At 32.2% G+C, this 19,555-nt stretch overlaps 1 protein-coding gene across 14 annotated transcripts in view; it reads left to right on the top strand.

The window, feature by feature from the left end:
* LOC115219128 (protein PFC0760c) overlaps positions 1-19,555 on the top strand; it is a 328,821-nt gene that overhangs the window by 287,546 nt on the left and 21,720 nt on the right. For 10 of the 14 annotated variants that reach the window (XM_036508956.1, XM_036508957.1, XM_036508958.1 and 7 more), the window contains 2 exons: positions 205-276; positions 8,445-8,534. In XM_036508956.1, coding sequence (XP_036364849.1) covers positions 205-276; positions 8,445-8,534 — 162 coding nt within the window. The remainder of the gene's footprint in view (positions 1-204; positions 277-8,444; positions 8,535-19,555) is intronic. The other 4 variants (XM_029789212.2, XM_029789211.2, XM_029789214.2 and 1 more) reach the window with 1 other exon arrangement.

Genomic DNA, 19,555 nt, shown 5'->3' with positions numbered 1-19,555 from the left:
AATGGTTCTTTTTATACTTTTCTCTCTTTCTGTCTGTTCCAGAAAGATGTATTTATGCTACTTTTGCACCTTTTAAAATTGTTTATTTAATAAATTGCATGTTATACATAAAAGATATAGCAACGTTTCTTTCATATTCAGTAATATAAAAATTATATAATATATAAGGATTGTATATATAAATATGTATGTATGTGCTTTCAGAAAGCACATGAAAAATGGAAAGAGATGGGCGATTCCTACATTCAACAGTGGCTCATGAACAATCATGATGAGGTAGTATTTGTGTGTATGCATGGTTGTGTGTATCTATACTGAAATAATCATTTTATCCCCCTATCACTTGTATCTTTCTGTTATAACAACAAATGTTGTTTTGGTTGATTTTTTTCCTTCTATTTTCCTCCCTCACTCATAACTCATTCTGTTGTTTTAACAAATATGTAATGTATTTTTATTTGAAATCTTCTATAGTGCACTTTTATATCTTCACATTATTGGCAGTACATTACAGCTTCCAAGCTAAAATAGTTCGTTAAATAACACTTATAAAACTGGTTCTTGCCAAGTTTAAACCATCTTTAGTCTTCTCCCCAGAATCAATCATTTAATCAAGCAAACAAAAGAGCTAGAATAGGTCTGCTAGAATAGCAGATAAATCTTCCTTAAATCACACAGCATTGTCTTTAAAAGGGGAAGGTCAGATTAGATAATATTGTCCTAAAAAACCCTGAAAAGACAGAATGATCAAGGCTGGAATGCCTTCAACATAGCTCTCCTTGATCAAAACTGAACTCATTTAAACAATAACCAATTGTTTTAGCCCATAGTATTTAATTTATAAATAAAGGCTTGTAAACATGAATGTATTAAAAATTAATACCTGCAAATAAATAATGTTTGATAAATAAGGTTGTAACTAAGCTTCATGGACTTACTGGTTTGTTCTGTTGTTAAAGTGTCTGATAAAATGTCTCTATGCTAGAGCTCCCTCTCTTTTAGTTTATGCTTGAAAACTAAGTCTGATTACATCTGAAAGAGATTTCCTAAACAGTAACTTCTATTATAATTCAACATTATTTTACTTTTGATGCCTTAATGCCAGATAAGTATTTTAAGCACAAATTGATTATATATAACTGATTTTAATTTGATAATTAACTTTCTTTACATTAGAACGGCTGGTTAGCATACATCTTTATTAGAAAGACAAACCATTAATTTCTTTCGAAATATAAATTACAAGTTATATCTCTTGCATTTCCATTCTACTACCACTACTGATTATTATTTGAACTGTATCATGCCAATATTAATCATATGAAATAAGGTGGAATTGTTAGCATGTCAGACAAAACGCTTGGTGGTATTTCATCCATCTTCACGTTCTGAGTTCAAATTCCGCTGAGGTTGACTTTGCCTTTCATCCTTTCAGTGTCAATAAAATAAGTACTAGATGAGTACTGGAGCCAATGTAATTGACTTATCCTTTTCCCCAAAATTGCTGGTCTTGTACCAAAATTTGAAATCTACTAATCAAATGAAGTCTCCTATAATCCATTTTATGATGAATACTTTAAAAAGTGTTCAGTGAATCCTCATTAAAATTAGCTTATATTTTGGGGAAGAATAAAATATTTTCTAGAAAAGCCTGTTACATGGGAACATTATTATGTGATTCCTACATCTGTGAATAAACGGACAGAGATAGTGTTTTTTATTATTTAAACAAAAGGCTAATACAACAAAAAGTGCTCTTTTAGCTTTCCTGTACAAATGAAAATTGATCAGATATTCTGACATTCATAACAAAGCTCGTTGTTCAACTCACTAAATTTATTTGTGTCCTTGAAAAAGGCAATTTGCTCCTTAAAGTATCTAGATCTCTCCAACCAATTCTGGCTCTCTCTCTTTCTTTTTTTTTTATTTTAAATACTAGTATACAACTATAGTTTTTATATTAACTCTTGTTAGCTCTATATCTGATATAAAATGCTCACCTGAGTCATCTTTTTCTTTACTTTTTCCCACGCTCATTCCCTATCTCATAGACCCTCAGTTCTCAACTTTCTCTATCAAAAATTATGCTTTCTTCATATTTTTCCATTTTTTTCTCACTTTTCCATAGCACACAGATATTCTCTAATTCTGTTATGGTTTTTGCTTTTTAGACAGAGAGAATCCCTTTGCTGTGAGCAGAACCAGTAGCTCTTTGAACTTTTCCCATTGTATACTTTGAAAATAAAGTAAACTGTTTTAATGAACAGTGTCATGGTTAGCTGTTCTTGTCATCTACTATCACATATCCACCCTGCCCTCATTTTAATAGTCATTTTGCATTTGTTGACATCAATCTATTTGTTTGCTCTGAAGATCATACCTCTCCAAAGGAGTGATATATCAAGCATTAATTATACAAAAGGAACTGTATGGGACTTGCAATTTCAAGGCACATTACAATCAACATTGTGCTCCTTTAGGAATAGTTCAAACTCTATTTCCTTGTCTCAATTTATTTAGAAAGTCAGAGACCAAAGACATGATCATTCTTTTATAACCTGGAATATTATTGACAGAGCTACTCATATTCCAAATGAATATCTAATTATATGCTTAATTATAAGTTCTAGGTAGTGAAACAGACTTCCATAACTCTCAAGTCAAAAGGCTGAGGTTATGTCTATCTGTTGTCACATGCGGAAATTTCTTCTGAAGAATTTTTAGCTTGTTGACTATCCTGAAGCAAACTATACAGTTTTATGAATTTCTTGATATAGGTTATCTCACATCTTAGTTGTCTGTTTGTATTAAGAGAACAAATATTCAAAAATTAGTGAATTTAAAGTTGTGTAGTGTTTGATAATTAAACTCTTTATATGTTCAATTGTCTTCCCAGCAATACACTTAATGGCAATTATTTTTTTTAAAGTAAATATATGTAGAATGTGTTGTTTGAGGGAGATTTGGTTGCTATCTGTAATAGCTTGGACAACTGCTAAGAGGCTCTGTTAGTGGTTACCACATAAGGTTTCTCTAAGTTATGTGGACCCAGCTTGATCAGACCATTGGTAAAAAAGTGTTCTAGTTGTAAATATCATCTGTTTTTATACATTAGGGACTACTTTATCCAATGTGTCCTCTCTTTTTTTCTAAAGACTAGTGTTTGTGATTTAAGGAGATTGCCATTGGTATTTTATATATGAGCTTTTTCTTTAGGATGGTAGGATGTGTGATGTTGGTGAAAGTTGGTTATTTATTTCTTAGGCTGAGTCGAGTTCAAATGAAAGCCTTCTGCCCATCTTTGTCAATGTCAAGGATTACATATCCCAATATAACCTTTTTCTAAGATGGTAAAATGTGTAATTTAGAAGAACTTTTGCTGGATATTTCTAGTTTTAAAAGGTCTTCAACGAAAACCTTCCATCTATCTTTGTAAATATCAGGCATTGTGCACCCCAATATATCCTTACATTTTGAAGTTGGTAGTATGTGATTTATGAGAATTATGACTGCTATTTTTAGATAGTCAATCTACTATGTAGAGGGTCCTTTAAATATTTCTCAGCTACAGGTTAGCTTTGATCATTCAGACCTATGATAAAAAAAAAAAGTGTTCAAGCTGTGATCTGTCTTTTTTGTGCATCAGAGGCTAAATTGTACATGTTGCATTTTTTAAATTGTAGGCTCTGTGATTTAAGGGAAATTTGGTTACTATTTCTAGCATTTCAAATGGATGGTCATACATACATATATATTTATACACACACACACACACACATATATGTATGTATATGTGTATGAATGTATAAATTTAGTGAGGCATGTTTTTACACTATAATATACTTTAGAATAAATCTAAGTTTTCACCAACATTGCATGTATCTTTATCTTTTATTTTTCATTTATTTTAGTCATTGGGCTTTAGCCATGCTTAGGGGACCATCTTGAAGAGTTTAGGAAAGCAAATCGCCTCCTGTACTTATTTTTTTAAGTCTGGTGTTTATTGCATTGATCTCTTTTGCTAAACAAGGTGAAGGGCAAGCACAAAAACACATGCACACACATATATACATATGATAGTCTTCCACACAGTTTCCTTCTTCCAAATTCACTCACAAAGCAACTGAATTAAATACAAGTATAAGTGACTGGTTTTTTATACAGTCTTTTCATGGACAAAAAGAGCCCATCCATTTTCAATACCTTCTAGAATATCATCTGTCTTATTTTGTCAACATTGAATTTATAGTAACATCGAATTAAGGACTTCATTTGATCTGAGAACCTGATGTACATAATGCATTTGCTGGCAGCTAGCTCAACAAATAAATTAATGTGTCCGACAGTGTATGTTTGAGTGCTATAATGCCCTTTAGATTAAATCTAAATTTTCAGGCAGAGATATTGTCCATGAAGAAATTGTATGAAAAGACAGTTGATTTTCGCCATCTTTAGAACTATTCATTCACTCCTTTATTTTTTTATCTACTTTTACTTACACATTTGTTTATTCATTTAGTTTATTTTATTCACATATGCCACTGGTGATGATGATTTATTTGTTCAGTATCATTAATCTCTATAAATTATTTGATCGGTATCATATAATTGAGAAAATTATCTCTGATTTTAATGGATAATTTTTTTATTCATTTAACTTTTATTTTTACTCATCAGCCTAACAGTTACATCATTTCCATTGATGATTCTAGTGATAATAACAAACACTAACTTAAAACTGCATTCTTTCTTCTTATTTATTTATCTATCTACATCAGTGTTTCAAAAGGGATGCATAACCCCCCCCCCATGGGGCAAGACTATATTTTGGTGAGATATAAGTAATAGGTGAATAAAACTTGCTATAAAGTTTAAATGAAAGCTTCTTTTGAGTGAATGTGTATGTATATATATTGAAATAAATTGCATTTCATATTCGTGGTTCCAATGAAGCTATAAAGTGTTACTCGGGTACTCTACTATGAGGCCACTGCGTGGTATAGCAGAAACAGCTGTTAGCTTATGAAGTTCATAAGATAATCATTTATTCCTTTGTCATCTCATTTTCTTATCTATATGCTAACTTTGTTTGTCGTGGGATGTAAGTTTTTTTTTTGTTTTTTTTTTTTTTGTTTTTTTTGTTATCTCCAGAAAGTCAAGGTGGAGAATAAGATAAAAATGGCTGAGAAACACTGCTGTAATTCCACTTATTTATCTGATATACTTTGTCCATACATCAACTTCAGCTTCTATTCTCTGCAACTTGCTTGCCTCTCATTTTTTAAATTTTTATTTTGTTATTTAGGGCCTATCTTCATTCTCTAACATTGCTAGGTAATTGTTGTTTGTCCAATACAATAATATCGCCCTCCCCCCCTCACACACACACACACATACACCACACAGCTTGAGTGACAATCAGAGGACTATATCAGATTTGACAGTATATAATATCCCTTTGCTTTCTTTCTTTCTTCTACCAGTACATGTGTAGCTACAACTAGTGACTCCCCTCCCCCTGTAATACTAGCCACTACTCCCATTCTTGCCTCCAACGGGTCACCCAAATTTACATTCATCATATTTTCTTTAGTAAAGGCATAGATTTTAACTAGATATTTGTACAAAATTTTCTCATAGTTGAAACTCATTTTTTTTTATTTAGCTGCAAATAACTTCTGTTTTGAAAGAGGAGGCCTCTGCTACTTAATATACAACACACAGTAGCATCTTCATCTAGTTGTAAATGGCATCTTGAACTCAGAACCACATAGTTATGACATAAACAAATTAACATATATGTAAATATGCTTATGTGGGCAGGGAGTGTTTTTGTGTCTCCTTGTCTTGAAATTGGATGATAATTTAAACAAGAAGTGTCCTTCATTTCTAATCTTCTGTAAAAACATGTCTGTCCGTGAGAAAATAATCCCTTGCTTGGAAACGGGTAAGGGTTGACAACAGGATCGGCATTTGGCTGTAGAAAATTTGCCTCAGTAGATTCAATCTGATCCTTGCAAACAGAAAGGCGGATGTCAAAATGATGATGATGTATGTGTATGTGTCCCTTGACAAATGCAATGAAAATTCTTTTACTTGAAAAGATGAGCAAGGGGCAGTAACAGGAAAGGTATTCAACTCAAAACTAAAACAGTGCTTCAATAATATGTATTCTTGTAATTCATGCTAGCATGGAAAAACTGAATGTGAAAAGACAACATACAAACACCTAAAACTTATTTATATATATATGTTCTGCATATATATATTTGTTCTGCATAAATATATTTGTATTTATGTGCTTTGATATATTCAACCGATGATGGCAAAGCTTATTTAAAGCAAAGCTAGAAATCCAGGATCTTGAATTATTCAGTAATATTTTTTGCTAGTCTATTTTGTCCCTCTGTCTTATCTCATGGTGCGATATGAACATTTAACATGGTTTTTAGAGTCAGGGATTTGACTGCTATTTCGGCATGGTGGTGTCTCTCAGACACCCTTATTTTTAGTTATATATATATATATATTTATATATCTATATATATAAACTACTGCTCTGTAATTTCAAGTTTTATGCTGGCAGATTCCATATCATGACTTAATAGAATTTGGTGGCAATGATGATATTATATATATAGTATAAAATATAAACTAAAAAAATGTCAGCTACTATCAAGTTGAGCAGTATAGCAAATATCTCAGCAAGAGTGCAAACTATTGAATGAAGTGAACAAAGTGATCATCATCCCCATCACCATCATTATTACTATGATCGTCATTATTTTTACATTTATTTTTTCATGTTGGTTAGATTTGAACAGATGTTAACTGTCAACATCAGTTCTTATTAAGTTACTGCTGTCCTCAATAGGCAGACTGTGACGTGGCTTGTAAAGTCCATGTTTCATTCATACATCCCAGTTTTCAACATAGTTTCTTATGTTGAAAGACTTTTCTAAGACCCACCACATGACCAAGTATGTTGCATGAATTTTATCATGCTCAGCATCTCATAAAGAATCTTTGCTGAGAATCCACCTTTGTTGCCAAAGAAAATTTAAGTTACAGATAGTCATCTTTAACTGCTATATTATAATAAATATACTTAACTCTATATCACACTTCAAGCACTCTCTCCTCTGATAGGGAAGCCACATGTAAATTATAATAAAACAATACGTATGGTACAATGATTTAAAACTAAACTACTGTTCAGATTGTGATAAATTAAGATCTTACTACAGCCATTATATTGTGTTCCCTTGCAATACTCTTATTAATTCCGCTTGCTTTTATTTACCCTCTCCTATTTCAATTGATGGGGAATCTATCAGGCAATCATTCATACTACAGCTGTAAACATAAAAGTAAACCCTAACAGAAAACAATAAAATACAAACATGAACTTTACTCAATTTTCTAATGAAATAAATGATAAAACTTCCACAGTTTGAATGGTGATGATGATCTTAAGGTAGATTTAAGATCAAATGCAAGTCAATTGATCCAGTAAAGGGCAGGGGCTCACATCAATTGGTTGGGACAACTATGCTGTAAAGCTTAGAGGAAGGCCCCAAAACACTGTGCACTTTCTTCTAATGACCCCTGAAACCTACTGACTGGCATCTGATATACAGAATTTTCAATAATCATCACTAGCACAAGCAAGCTGTTTCCAAGTCTTTATATTTAATAAAAAATTTTTTTTGTTTTTGCTGTTTTTTTTTTCTTTTTAATATAAAAAATGTAATTATATAAACTATATATTTAACAATGGTAGTACTATTTGATTCAGTATATTGATCAGATTCTTGTGTTGGTGACAATATTATCTTTGTTAAATATATACTTTATATGAAAAATTAAACATTAAATAAAAGTTTAAGAAACAGCATTTGTTTCTTTAAGAAATTCAACATTTCGTGTTTGTACCATGTTCTATTATTCTGCTTTCTATTTCTATTCTCTTTTAAGTTTACAGCAGTAATATGGAAGATAACCTGTCATCCCACTATATAAATTATTGCTTCTTCTTATAAATCTTCTCAGCTGTAAATTTGTGTGTGTGTATGTGTGTATATAAACATCTAAATACCCACAATTCTCTCATGATTAGTTACTCTGAGTAACAGTTTGTGAAGTCTTTTCAGCTTCAATAAAATGCTATTTTACTCTAACTTTGATATTTGAATACAATTTTTTCCACTTTGTTTTGTGCCTATATGCTCACAATTGTTTATAAATTATATATATATACAAACATACATACATACACACACACATACATACATACAGACACACACACACACACACAGGTGGTTTTCATCTAAATTGTTACATTTTTCACAGAGAAAGAGAGCTATCATATGATTTGTTATATTAAAATTAATGTGAATTTACTCTTCAAAATTGTAATTCCCATGAATTTATTATTTTTATAGAGCGATAGTGGTGTTGCAGTGGAAACAGCCCCTGCCCAGCATCCATCGCAAGGAGCCAATGGAACTGAAGCCATTGTCCAATTGGTACCGGTAAGTCTGCATTTAACAGTAGATTAAATTCTTGTATTTTTTATGCCATTATTTACTGCTGTCTTTCTTCCACTGAAATTTGATGTTTTCTTGTTTTACAGCCTTTTCAAATATTTGTTTGTTTAGTCTTTCACACTTACTCAACTAAGTAAATATATCCAGAATCTTTTAAAACTACAAATTCTCAACTCATATTTGACAAAACAATCACATAGGTTAATTAATGGCTTTAGATTGTTTACAAGCATTCATTTGAAAATAAGTTTTTAACAGCTGCAGTCTTAATTATGTACACATTATGACAACATGAACTTCAGCTTGTTTGAGTTCTAGCAATATATCTAATATGGACGGAAATATTTTCCAACTCTAAATACAAACACTAGCTTTTGGAATGCACTTTTGATAATGTTATATATGCATGATTGCCATGAAAGATCATTGACAATTGTTGACGGTTTTAAATGTGACTTATTCATTAGATGTTTTTAATGTCTTTGCTCATATAACAGAGCAAGTCTGATATGTATCCTGTGAATAACACCAGTTTGAATAAAACTAGGGGGTAGTGGAGAATGGTAGTATAGTAATTAAAAACAAGACCATTAATGTACAGAAAGAACTGTGTAAGGAAACAAATGAAAGCTTGAGACAAATCAAAACCAGTGGAATATGTGTATTAGCTAACTCTGTTTATGCATGCTGAAACAAATATCCTAGGACTTTGCTACTGCAAAACACCAATGTTTTCGCAAACAAGTGACCATTGTGAAAAAGCGGATTTTTATATTTAGTTTTAAAGAAACCAAAGTGATTCTTACATAGATCCAATGAGACAGACTTTTTTGTTTAGAACTGTCTCTATTTACATTTTTAGATGTTGAAAGTGAGTGCATTAGGTTAGTTGTTTGGAAGAAAGGGTACTCTGCTACATATTTCCATAAACTGTGGAACGTAACCTAAGGACAGAAATTGGGTTTTGTTATGATAGGAGTTCCATTGAATGAAATTAAAAACCACTTTCTATTTGCTACACAGTAAAGAATCTCTCAACAATTATGATTGTTACTAAAGAGCAGAATAATGCTACAAAATCTCATGCAAGTTGATTATAGTGTGTTTATGTATGTGTAAAGTTATAAAGTTATTTAAACTGAAAATAAGTAAATAACTAGCAATATTTTACTTTGACTTTCAGTTGAAAATGTGGGTTCAATTTTCACCTACCTACTGACTGTTTTTTTTCTTTATTTTTGCTTTGTTATGTAGTTCAAGAATCTTATTTTGTTGTAGGAAAATTTTCATTGTAATGTTGTTTTTTTAAAGGTTTTCTTGTAATATTTGTATGGAGTGTGAGGAATTATAATTTGAGTTGTGAATCCTCAAGGTATCATTGAATCAGGACTCTATTTTGGTTTTCATCAGCAGTCACTTTCAAGTGTACATTAACCAGTGAATCAGCGCATACTATATTGACTTCTGATAGTTTAAAACTATTGTTTGAAATGCTTTCTTAGGGTTTCTATCAGCTTACTAGGACTACAAGGAAGAGAAGCATCCATGACATTTTTGCAGGACCTGTGTGACTAATGGGGATGGGGATCATGACTTGTGGGTTGGTGTGGTAGAAAACAGCATATCAGGTTCTTTTCAGGCTAGAGACCAGCTTAATATGGATGCAAATGCTTGCAACAAAGTGGACTCTGCTAAAGGCACTTAAGGGTCAGATAGTGATGTTAAACTAAGTAATGGATTGACCTAAAGCTATGATAGAAGACACTTATTCAGGGTGTCAAGCAGTAGAATCAAACTTGGAGCCAAAAATATTGCAAAAGAAACATTTAACCATTTAGCATTCAGATTACTCTGCTGAATGTAATGCTTATTCAATTACACAGTTTTTAATTAATCATGCATTATCTTGTAGCTTTGAGATTTCAGTGATGTAATTATTTATTTTTACAGTAACATTGTATGGCAGGTGCGAGAGGCTAGATCTGGCTGGTATGAACATAAAACTAGTAGAATATGGGCTGGATATGGCCAGTTTAAATGCTAAAGGGTTAAACTATATGAACATGATGCATTTTTATCAACTAAATACTTCCTTCTCTTTACTTGTGAAGTGTAGCTAAAATATTGCTAATTGAGTTAGCACTTAACACTAATTAACAAGGTACGTTTTTGCTGCAAGGTCTTTAAAATGTTTTAGTTTTTAAGATTCATCTGAATTGTTAAGTTTCAAAGAAACAAATCAATTCTCAATTGCCCTCCTCTCTCTTTCCCATTTCTTCCTCCTCTTCCTCTTATTCTCCCGTCCCCCTCCTTTCCTATTTTCCTCTCCCTCCTATCCTCCTCTCCTTCCTATCCATGCCTCCCTCCTATCCCCTTATCCTTTTTCTCCCCCCTTCTCTTTAAATCTAACACCATCCTGTCTCACCTTTTTTTTCTTATTACACACACAGTTAATCCTTCCATAAAGTCAACAATTTTCGGTCTTAAGTAACATCTCTAATTTAACTTTGCTGCTGACACAGTGATGGATATCCCAAGTAATAATAAATTTCTTAAGCAAAGCATAACAAGTCATTTCTCTTACAGAATATCTTTAACATATTCCGTATGTAGAATTACACACTACAAGAAGCAGTAATTACCTATCTTTGCTTGCACTTCAGCACTGGCACTTTGGTTTCATTTAGTCTCATTTGTTTAGTTTCTTTTCATGTTAATTTAAAGACTATGAGGAAAGTAATGTGACTTATTTTCAGTTCCTGATCTATAAGATTACACTTACTTACACTTGGTAAGCATTTGCTGCTAAACCTTCCATAGCATGAAACAAAATGCCTTATGGCATTTATTCTCATTCTGAGTTCAACTCCTATCCAGGTCAGCTTCACCTTTTATCTATCTGGCTTCAATAAAATTAAGTACTAGGGGTTGATTAATTGATTAACTCATCTTCCAAAACTTTTAACCTTGTCATCATTATTATTATTTCCAAATTCTGTCATGGTCAACTTTGCTTTTCATCCTTTCTGGGTCAATAAATGAAGTACCAGTGAAACACTGGGGTTGATGTAATCAACTTATCCCCTCCCCCAAAATTTCTTCCCTTGTGGCAAAATTTGAAACCATTATCATTATTATTATTGTCCCCTTCATTTGATGCCTGGTGGCAAATAAAGTAAATCATTGTTATCATTAATAATAATTATAAGGCAGCAAAATAGCAGAATCGTTAACATGCCAGACAAAATGCTTAGTAGCATTTAATGTCTCTACATTCTGAGTTCAAATTCTGCTGAGGTCAGTTTTGTCTTTCATTCTTTCGGGGTTGATGAAATAGGGACCAGTTGAACAACGCTGGAGCCGATGTAATTGATTTACCCCTTCCCCAGAAGTTTCTGGTCTTGTGCCAAAATTTGAAACCATTATTATTATTATTATTATGGTGGTAAGTTGGTAGAATCATTAGCATGTCAGATGAAATGCTTAGCAGCATTTCTTCCATCATTATGTTCTGAGTTCAAATTCCACCAAGGTTGACTTTGCCTTTCATCTTTTCGGAGTTGATAAAATAAGCACCAGTCAAGCACTGGGCTTGACATGATCAACCTTGCACCTATTATAGAAAGGTTTATTATTATTATTTTTTTTTTTTCTTCTTTCAAATTTTCTTCCATTTCTTGCCGAGTGGCTTCCCGACTCCTAGGGCAAAGAAACTCATAGTGTATATTGGTAGGCCATTAAACCAAACTCAGTAGTTCGTTCATTTTTTTTTTTTTTTTTTTTTTTTTTTAAGTTAAATTAAAATACATGAGCAGCAACATGTATTATTATTATTATTATTATTATTATTATTATTATTATTATTATTATTATTATTATTATTATAAAGGCAGCAAGCTGGCAGAATTGTTAGCATGCTAGACAAAATGCTTAATAGCATTTTATGTCTTTACATTTTCAGTTCAAACTTGCTAAGATTAACTTCACCTTCCATCTGTAGAGGACTGGTAAAATGTGTACCAGTTGAATGCCCGAGGCCAGCTGAATTGACTACTCTCTCCTCCTCTCCAAATGATAACATGATATACTCTGTAACAGACTCTAGCAGTTTCCCCTGTTACTGCCAGAGCCAGATGGTGAGGTTCTGTGACACATTTTATGCCAGCATGACAAAAAACAGACATCAAATGATGACAATGGCTATCATCACTATCATCATCATTATTATTATAATCCTCTGTTCATACAAAAGACATTCTATATTTTCACTTCACAGACAATAAAACAAAAGCAATAACCATCTGCCTCAAAATGGACATTGTAAAGAATTCTTTAATTGTCATTAGTGTTAATATACAGTGTTCAACAGATTTGCAATATAGCATCTTACTTTGTCTTAATTCTGTGTTATCCCTTCAGTGAAGTCCAATGCTTTCAAGCTTATCTTGCCTATTTATTGTTTCTCAATCTTCTTTGTTTACCCTTTATTATGATTAACTTTCCAATATTAACTTAAAGAACCTTTACATCCATTATACCCCTTGTCTAAGCTAAAGAAATTCATTTATCAGTTGAGTCTTGTAACTAGATTTTTATTATTATTATTATTTTGTTTGTTCCCTTTCCTGTCATATCATACCTTCAACATCCCTGATTCTTGGTTCAAATTGAAATCTCTCCACTGGAATACTCCTTACATGTACATTATACAAATAAGTGTGGGATAATACAGTTAATGTTGTTAACCAGAAAGAAATTTTAATTTTTAAAATTACATTTATATGAGGAAGAATCATTAGTGTTAACAACAAATCCTTAGTAAGGAAGAGAATTTAAATTGTTTAAACAAAGACATGAGCTGATGGATGAGCCTGGTCTTTAGTAAGTACAGCAATAATTTTGGATATGTTTCTGTCTTATTAAATCTCCACAGCAAAGTCTACTCACAATTCCACTGCAACTTAGAAAGAATTGCAGTGGAATCATGTCAGTGACCAGACTGCTAGTATGTGTTGGAAATTTTGTTTTTAAATGGCCATAACAGTTCTTTAATGTGGATGTTTTTTTTTTTATTATTATACCTCAGTTTATTCTTGCATTTAAGTTTAGTGTATCACTTTTCTGTGTTAAAGCAATCTCTTTCATCTCTCTTGACACCACATTAACAATAAAAAAAAATTGATATATTGGTTCAGTTCAATCAAATATTCTTTTATCCTTAAAAGAGTCTACTTTTGATCGAAATTCAAATTATTGTTTTAGCAAGGACGCTGTTGAAAATAGTTGAGACAGTATAAGTACTACTAACATTCTGAGTTCAATTCATTCAACTCATCTAGTATAAATTAAGGTTTAGCTTCTTATTTGACAGTAGCATAACACAACTTTGAAACCCCAAACATCTTTCATGACTTCACTTTCAGTTGGTCTTTTGTTTTAGTAAATAGCTCTAACACCATTCTGAAGCATATAGGTGGGGTCGGTTTCTTTCTGTTAATCCTTTTATTTTTATTTATTTTTCGGGTTTCTTTTCAACCTCACCTATTCATTTCTGATTGCTTCTTTCTCAACTTCTCTCTCCCCTTTCCTTGTTCTTTTCTTTTCCCCCTTTGTATAGAATCTCTACTTCTCTTTATCCTTCTCTTCTTTTTTTTCTGTTCACAGACTTTTTTCTCTTTCTCTTTCCCATCTTCTCACAACACCCCCACCCCAACACACACACACATATACACAATCTCTCTCTTTAGTCTGTAAATAAAGACCAAACAAAACCATCTGAAAATCTCTGAAAATATCAGCTTCCATCACAGCAAGGATTGATTTCATTGTTTGATAGTTACCTTTCTGTAGAACCTCAAAGCTTTTGACTATTCTCCTTCTTAAATATATTGTTGCAGTCTTTCTTTCTTTCTTTCTCTCTCTCTCTCTCTCTCTTATATATATTTCTCTACCTTTTCTCCCTTTATTGTTTTAAATTAACCACACACTTTATGATTGCAAAGATCATGTTTCGCCAGCTTCTTTAATATATAACACAGTTACGTTATGTGCTGGTCTAATGTTAATGTATATATCAAGTAGTTAATGGTACAAAACTTGCCAAACAGAATAAATATCTGCTTTCTATTTTCTTCTCTCTCTTTCTCTCTTGCTCTCCCCCTCTCTCTCTCTTTCTCGCTCTCTCTCTCTCAGTTGGAAATGAGACACATTCCCTAAGTTATGCAAATTTTTTTCCCTTTCTCAATGAATAGAATGATCATGTGATTGGTCATGTGACTTGTCAATTTTTTTTTTCTCCCCTTCAGTCCCACTATTTTTCTGTATCTCTTCTCTCCTCTTTGCTATGTACTGTATAACAATATAGATTCTTTCAATGGATTGGTTCCATTAACTGTTGGTTCCTGGATTGATCTCTAAATTGTAAGTTAAGCTTGTACTCACTTTTTTATAGGTGTGCATCTGTGAGTGATATAAACTGTTAAATAACTCGTTTTACTAAACCCAAACATCAGAGCTGCTTGTTGTCAAATATGCCTTACTATGCATGATATGAGTGTGTGTGTGTGTGTGTGCGTACATGTGTGTGACTACAAACATACATATATTTACATACATTCTTTCAACTGGAACATGCCAGTTATTTAACTCCGAGTCATTATCCCACTCCTACTTCAAAAGTTAGCTTATAATATTTAGTTTCTATAGTTTGAATTAAGTTGCTTTCCATTGATGTTGTTGTTGTCCCCTCCCCCTCTCACCACCATTATGACTATTACCATTACCAGGCACCACTTTGGATTTCATCCTTATTCAGCAGAAATCTTTCTTATTCCCTTCCTTTTGGTGGGTAAACATCTACTTTAAATGTTACATAGTTTTTCCTGCCTAATGTACATGTATAGATTTCTTAATTTTTAGGATTGTTATTTCTTAATAAACAGCTTCCATTCTGGTTTCCACCATTCTCTCTCTCTCATGTTTGTTCATTCATTTTTCTCCTTTCTATATCACCAAGTAGTTGTCAAAACATCTCTCTGTTATTACTTGTCATACCCCTTCTCCCTAATACTCTCTGTTTTGTTTTTTCTTCCACTGTAGAATTACTTTGGATTTCTTTTTCAAAAAATCAGTTTTATGCACACATCAGGTTTTATTTTTATTCTAATTGTTTCTAAATTTGAACAAAGCTTTTGTCTAGGTTAAATAATCTTTTTTGCTCTTTCTCCGATCCTTAATTTCCTTTTATCTCTCTTTTTCTCAGTCTTTCTTCCTTTCTGAATTATTCTTTAGACTAACGGCTCTCAACCATCTTTTAGCCTATGGACCTCTTTGGTTACTGTTTTACTCTAGTGGATCCTTGTAGACATTCAGTGTTTAAAAACTAGTTTTATTGATACTTCTTTCACAATTTTGTTTTTCACCCACTCACTTGTGTATATTTGCAATAGAACTCTCTTAGAGAACATGTTACAAAGGCCAGGAATATGTTGAGCTATATAAAACATGAAAGAAAGAAACCTAATTGTTTTCCGCAATAAATACATCTAATACAACATTTTTTCATGGACCCCTAAAATCCCCTATTTTGCTTGCTTGAACCCCCAAAAATCTTATATGAACCCAGGTTGAGAATCACTGCTTTACACTGTTGAGAAGTTATAGCATTATTAATAACTGATACTTGAACAATTTACCTACCAGTCCTCATTAATGATATTGTCCATAACATAAGCAAAATCACTGGAGTTGTGTCATCTAACCATCGTTGGTTTAACATCAACAAAAACAGATACTATAGAGGTCTACGTTACCAACAGTTGTTGCCGTTGTTGTTTATCAGACAAATGAGGGTATCCAATATGCCTTCTTTCCTTTTTTTCTTTTTAAGAGGTAAAATAACACCAAATATATCTACCTTAATGTGACAAACAATATTTGCCATCACTCAGTGACATAAGCTAAACCTCTACATAGTACCATGATTGACCTGTTAGAAAAGTTCACTTTGTAATCATGATGTCTATAGTTCAATCCCATTGCTTGGTATCTTTGCCATGGCCTCAGGTCAGTCCGAGCCATGTAAATAAATTTGGATAGACTGAACCTATGTGGAAACCTGTTGGATGGACTTTACCTGTAATTCAAGGGATGAGCTTTGTTGCTCACAGTCAGACTGATTTTGCCTAAGGATCACATTAATCCTTTTGTTACCATATTTCTCTTAAAATTTGCTGTCTTCAGTTAATTTTGAAAATAATGAAAGTAGTAAAATAAATAAAATAATATTTTCAACATTTGGTAGACGGAAACTGAAAGAAGCCCGTCGTATATTAAATTGGTGTTTAGGACAAAAATTAATATGAAATTTTGTTGCAAAGTTTTAATTTAGATCACTTTAAAACAGAACCGGGTGCAGTATTAGGCAGGTTGGTATCAAAGGGGTTAAGAGTATGTGTCTCTGGAGCACATAGCCACCTGGACTGTTATACAGTAAGTAGCTAGTTCAGTTGGTTGAAGAATTGGATCATCAAAATATAAGTATCACTTATTTTATATGAATATAAAGTTTTGTTTTTAAATGAATTTTAATCTTGCTGCATAACTCTTGGCCCACCAAAAGTGATACTAGTTTCTAGTTTTGGGTTCATTACTTTCATCTTAAAAGTGATAATTGCAGAATTGGTATAGCATTAGAGGAAACACTTTGCAGATTTACTTACTTTATATCCTTCCATGTTTTTTTATTCAAATGCTGTCCGACTGACTAAGTCATCCATCTGTCTGAGCTTTGTAAAATAGGTTCCAGTCAGATATTTAGGGTTGATTTAATCAATTATACCCCTATCCCCAAATTTGTCACTTTCTAATTAAAATTGATTAGTGATGCTGGTTTTTGCACAACCAAGAATACAACTCAACTTCTGCTTTTAAAATGTTTAAACATATTGATATAAGTACATTTATAAATAAACCACAAAAAATTTTTGATATATTGCATCATTGTTCTGTAGTATTTGATGAACTGTAACTACTTTTACAAACTTCATTTTTTCTTACTAGCAAGCTCTTGGCCTTGCATTTTCTTAAAATTTAATTTGTATCATTCTGATAGCAAAGCATATTAAACCTCCAATAATTCAGTTCTTATTGGGTTACTAAGATTGTTTATATATTTAGAATATATAAGCAGAATGTAATTATATTCAGTAGGGTTGACTGCACATCTGAAAAGAATGTGCAGTCAACCCTACAGTATATAATTAAGTTCTACCTGGATTTATATTTTTATTTGATTTTATTCTGTTACTATTTTTTAGTCAGTTAAGTAAGTTTGCCCAGGACTAATTTTTATTATTATTATTATTATTACCTGACATACTCAGCTTCTTACTTGAAGTGTTGTTAATGTACTAGCTGTTCACTTCCTGTGTACTAAGGTAGTATGTTTTTTTTTTTTTCAAGCCTCGAGGACTTTGCTGAGATTCTTTGCACTGCTAAGTAATCTGTTTTCTGGACATGTTCTATTTTCAGTTTTATGCCTATCTCTTCCAACCCACTTATTACTCAATGTACCTAAAGACTCAGCAATTATTGATACAGTTTCCTGGTTTTCTTGTTCAAAGAGTGCGGCTTTTCTGTTCACCAATGTATCAGTTGTTATTATCATTATTATTGCTAGCTTAACTTTGGCTCCAGAAAGTTTGTTTACAAGCTATTGTGTTCATCCTGAAAGTTGCAGTTTTTCTGTTCAAATTTGTACAGTCATTGAGAGGAAGGGGTCCAGTAACTGCTAGAGAGTTCCTTCTTGTTTAAAGTCCCTTGTTTCTTGGGAGCCTTGTCAATATATATTTTGCCTCAGTCAAAAGTTTGTTTTCATTTATCATGACATAATAATCATTGAGGGAAAAAAACTCGTCAATGAGAGATGGGGAAAGTGCATTACCAGGCAGCCTTGCTGCTGAATTTGTGTCATCTGATCATAAAGCAGACAAATTCAACAACACCACCTTTGCCTTCACCAACAAATTGTTTTTAAATTGAAGTAGTTAGTATAAAACTGTTGTTGTTCAGTGCTAAGTCAGCCCTGATTGAGAAGGTCTATAAATGATCAAATGCATTCTATTCGAATGCAATTTATTTAAGATGAAAGGAGAAATTTGGTTGTTATTTGTAATATGGTGAGCAATCATATAGAGGCAGGAATAGATGCAAAGCAACATTAAAGATTTTGCTTGGAAGGCCTTAAGAAATTAAATATCCCTTTCACAAGTGGTTCGCTTTGGCTTATTCAGGTCATCATTAATATAATTCCATTGGAGAATTCTTTTTCAGCAATACCATACTCTACCTACTATGCTTATGATGATGAAGCCTGGTGAGAAATAGTAAATTCGTCTCTGTGTGTGTGTGGTCTTTATTGCCTGAGTTTTGTTGGATAAAATTTAGTTGAATCGCTCAGCAAAAAGTAATTTTTACAATTTTTTAAATATTAAACCAGCTCTGTTTCTGTCTATAATTCCTCGGTTAAATTTATTCAGAGCTGATAAAATAGTAATGGGTGTGGTAGTGGTGGTAACAGTAACTGCTTTTTTTGTTTTGGTTTCTTTCCATTTAACTATATAAAATTTATTCTTTTGTAAAATTATATAGGTCTGGGTTGTTAAATTCCTTATTTCTGTCAATATTCATTTTGTTTGGCATTTCTTCATGATTTTAATCTTTCTTCATTTGTTTTTATACATTGCTTAGTTTCATTTTATTAGGAAACATTGTAATAGTCATGTTACTTCTTGCTTTTCAAATGAGGTGTTTAGCTGGAAATATTTTTTAAAATAGCTATAAATAATTAGGTGATGAAAACATTACTTGCATTTCAGATTTGATTAGGCTAATACCCATATATTAAATGAATAGATGAGAAGTAAAACAAATAAAATTGTTTTTACCAAGAGACCATAACTGAATGCAATGGAATATAAACTAATAACTCCAAGCCTCAGTGATCT

The sequence above is a fragment of the Octopus sinensis genome, linkage group LG14 (assembly GCF_006345805.1).
Source record: "Octopus sinensis linkage group LG14, ASM634580v1, whole genome shotgun sequence".
NCBI lineage: Eukaryota > Metazoa > Mollusca > Cephalopoda > Octopoda > Octopodidae > Octopus > Octopus sinensis.
This window is presented reverse-complemented; position numbering and strand designations above follow the sequence as displayed.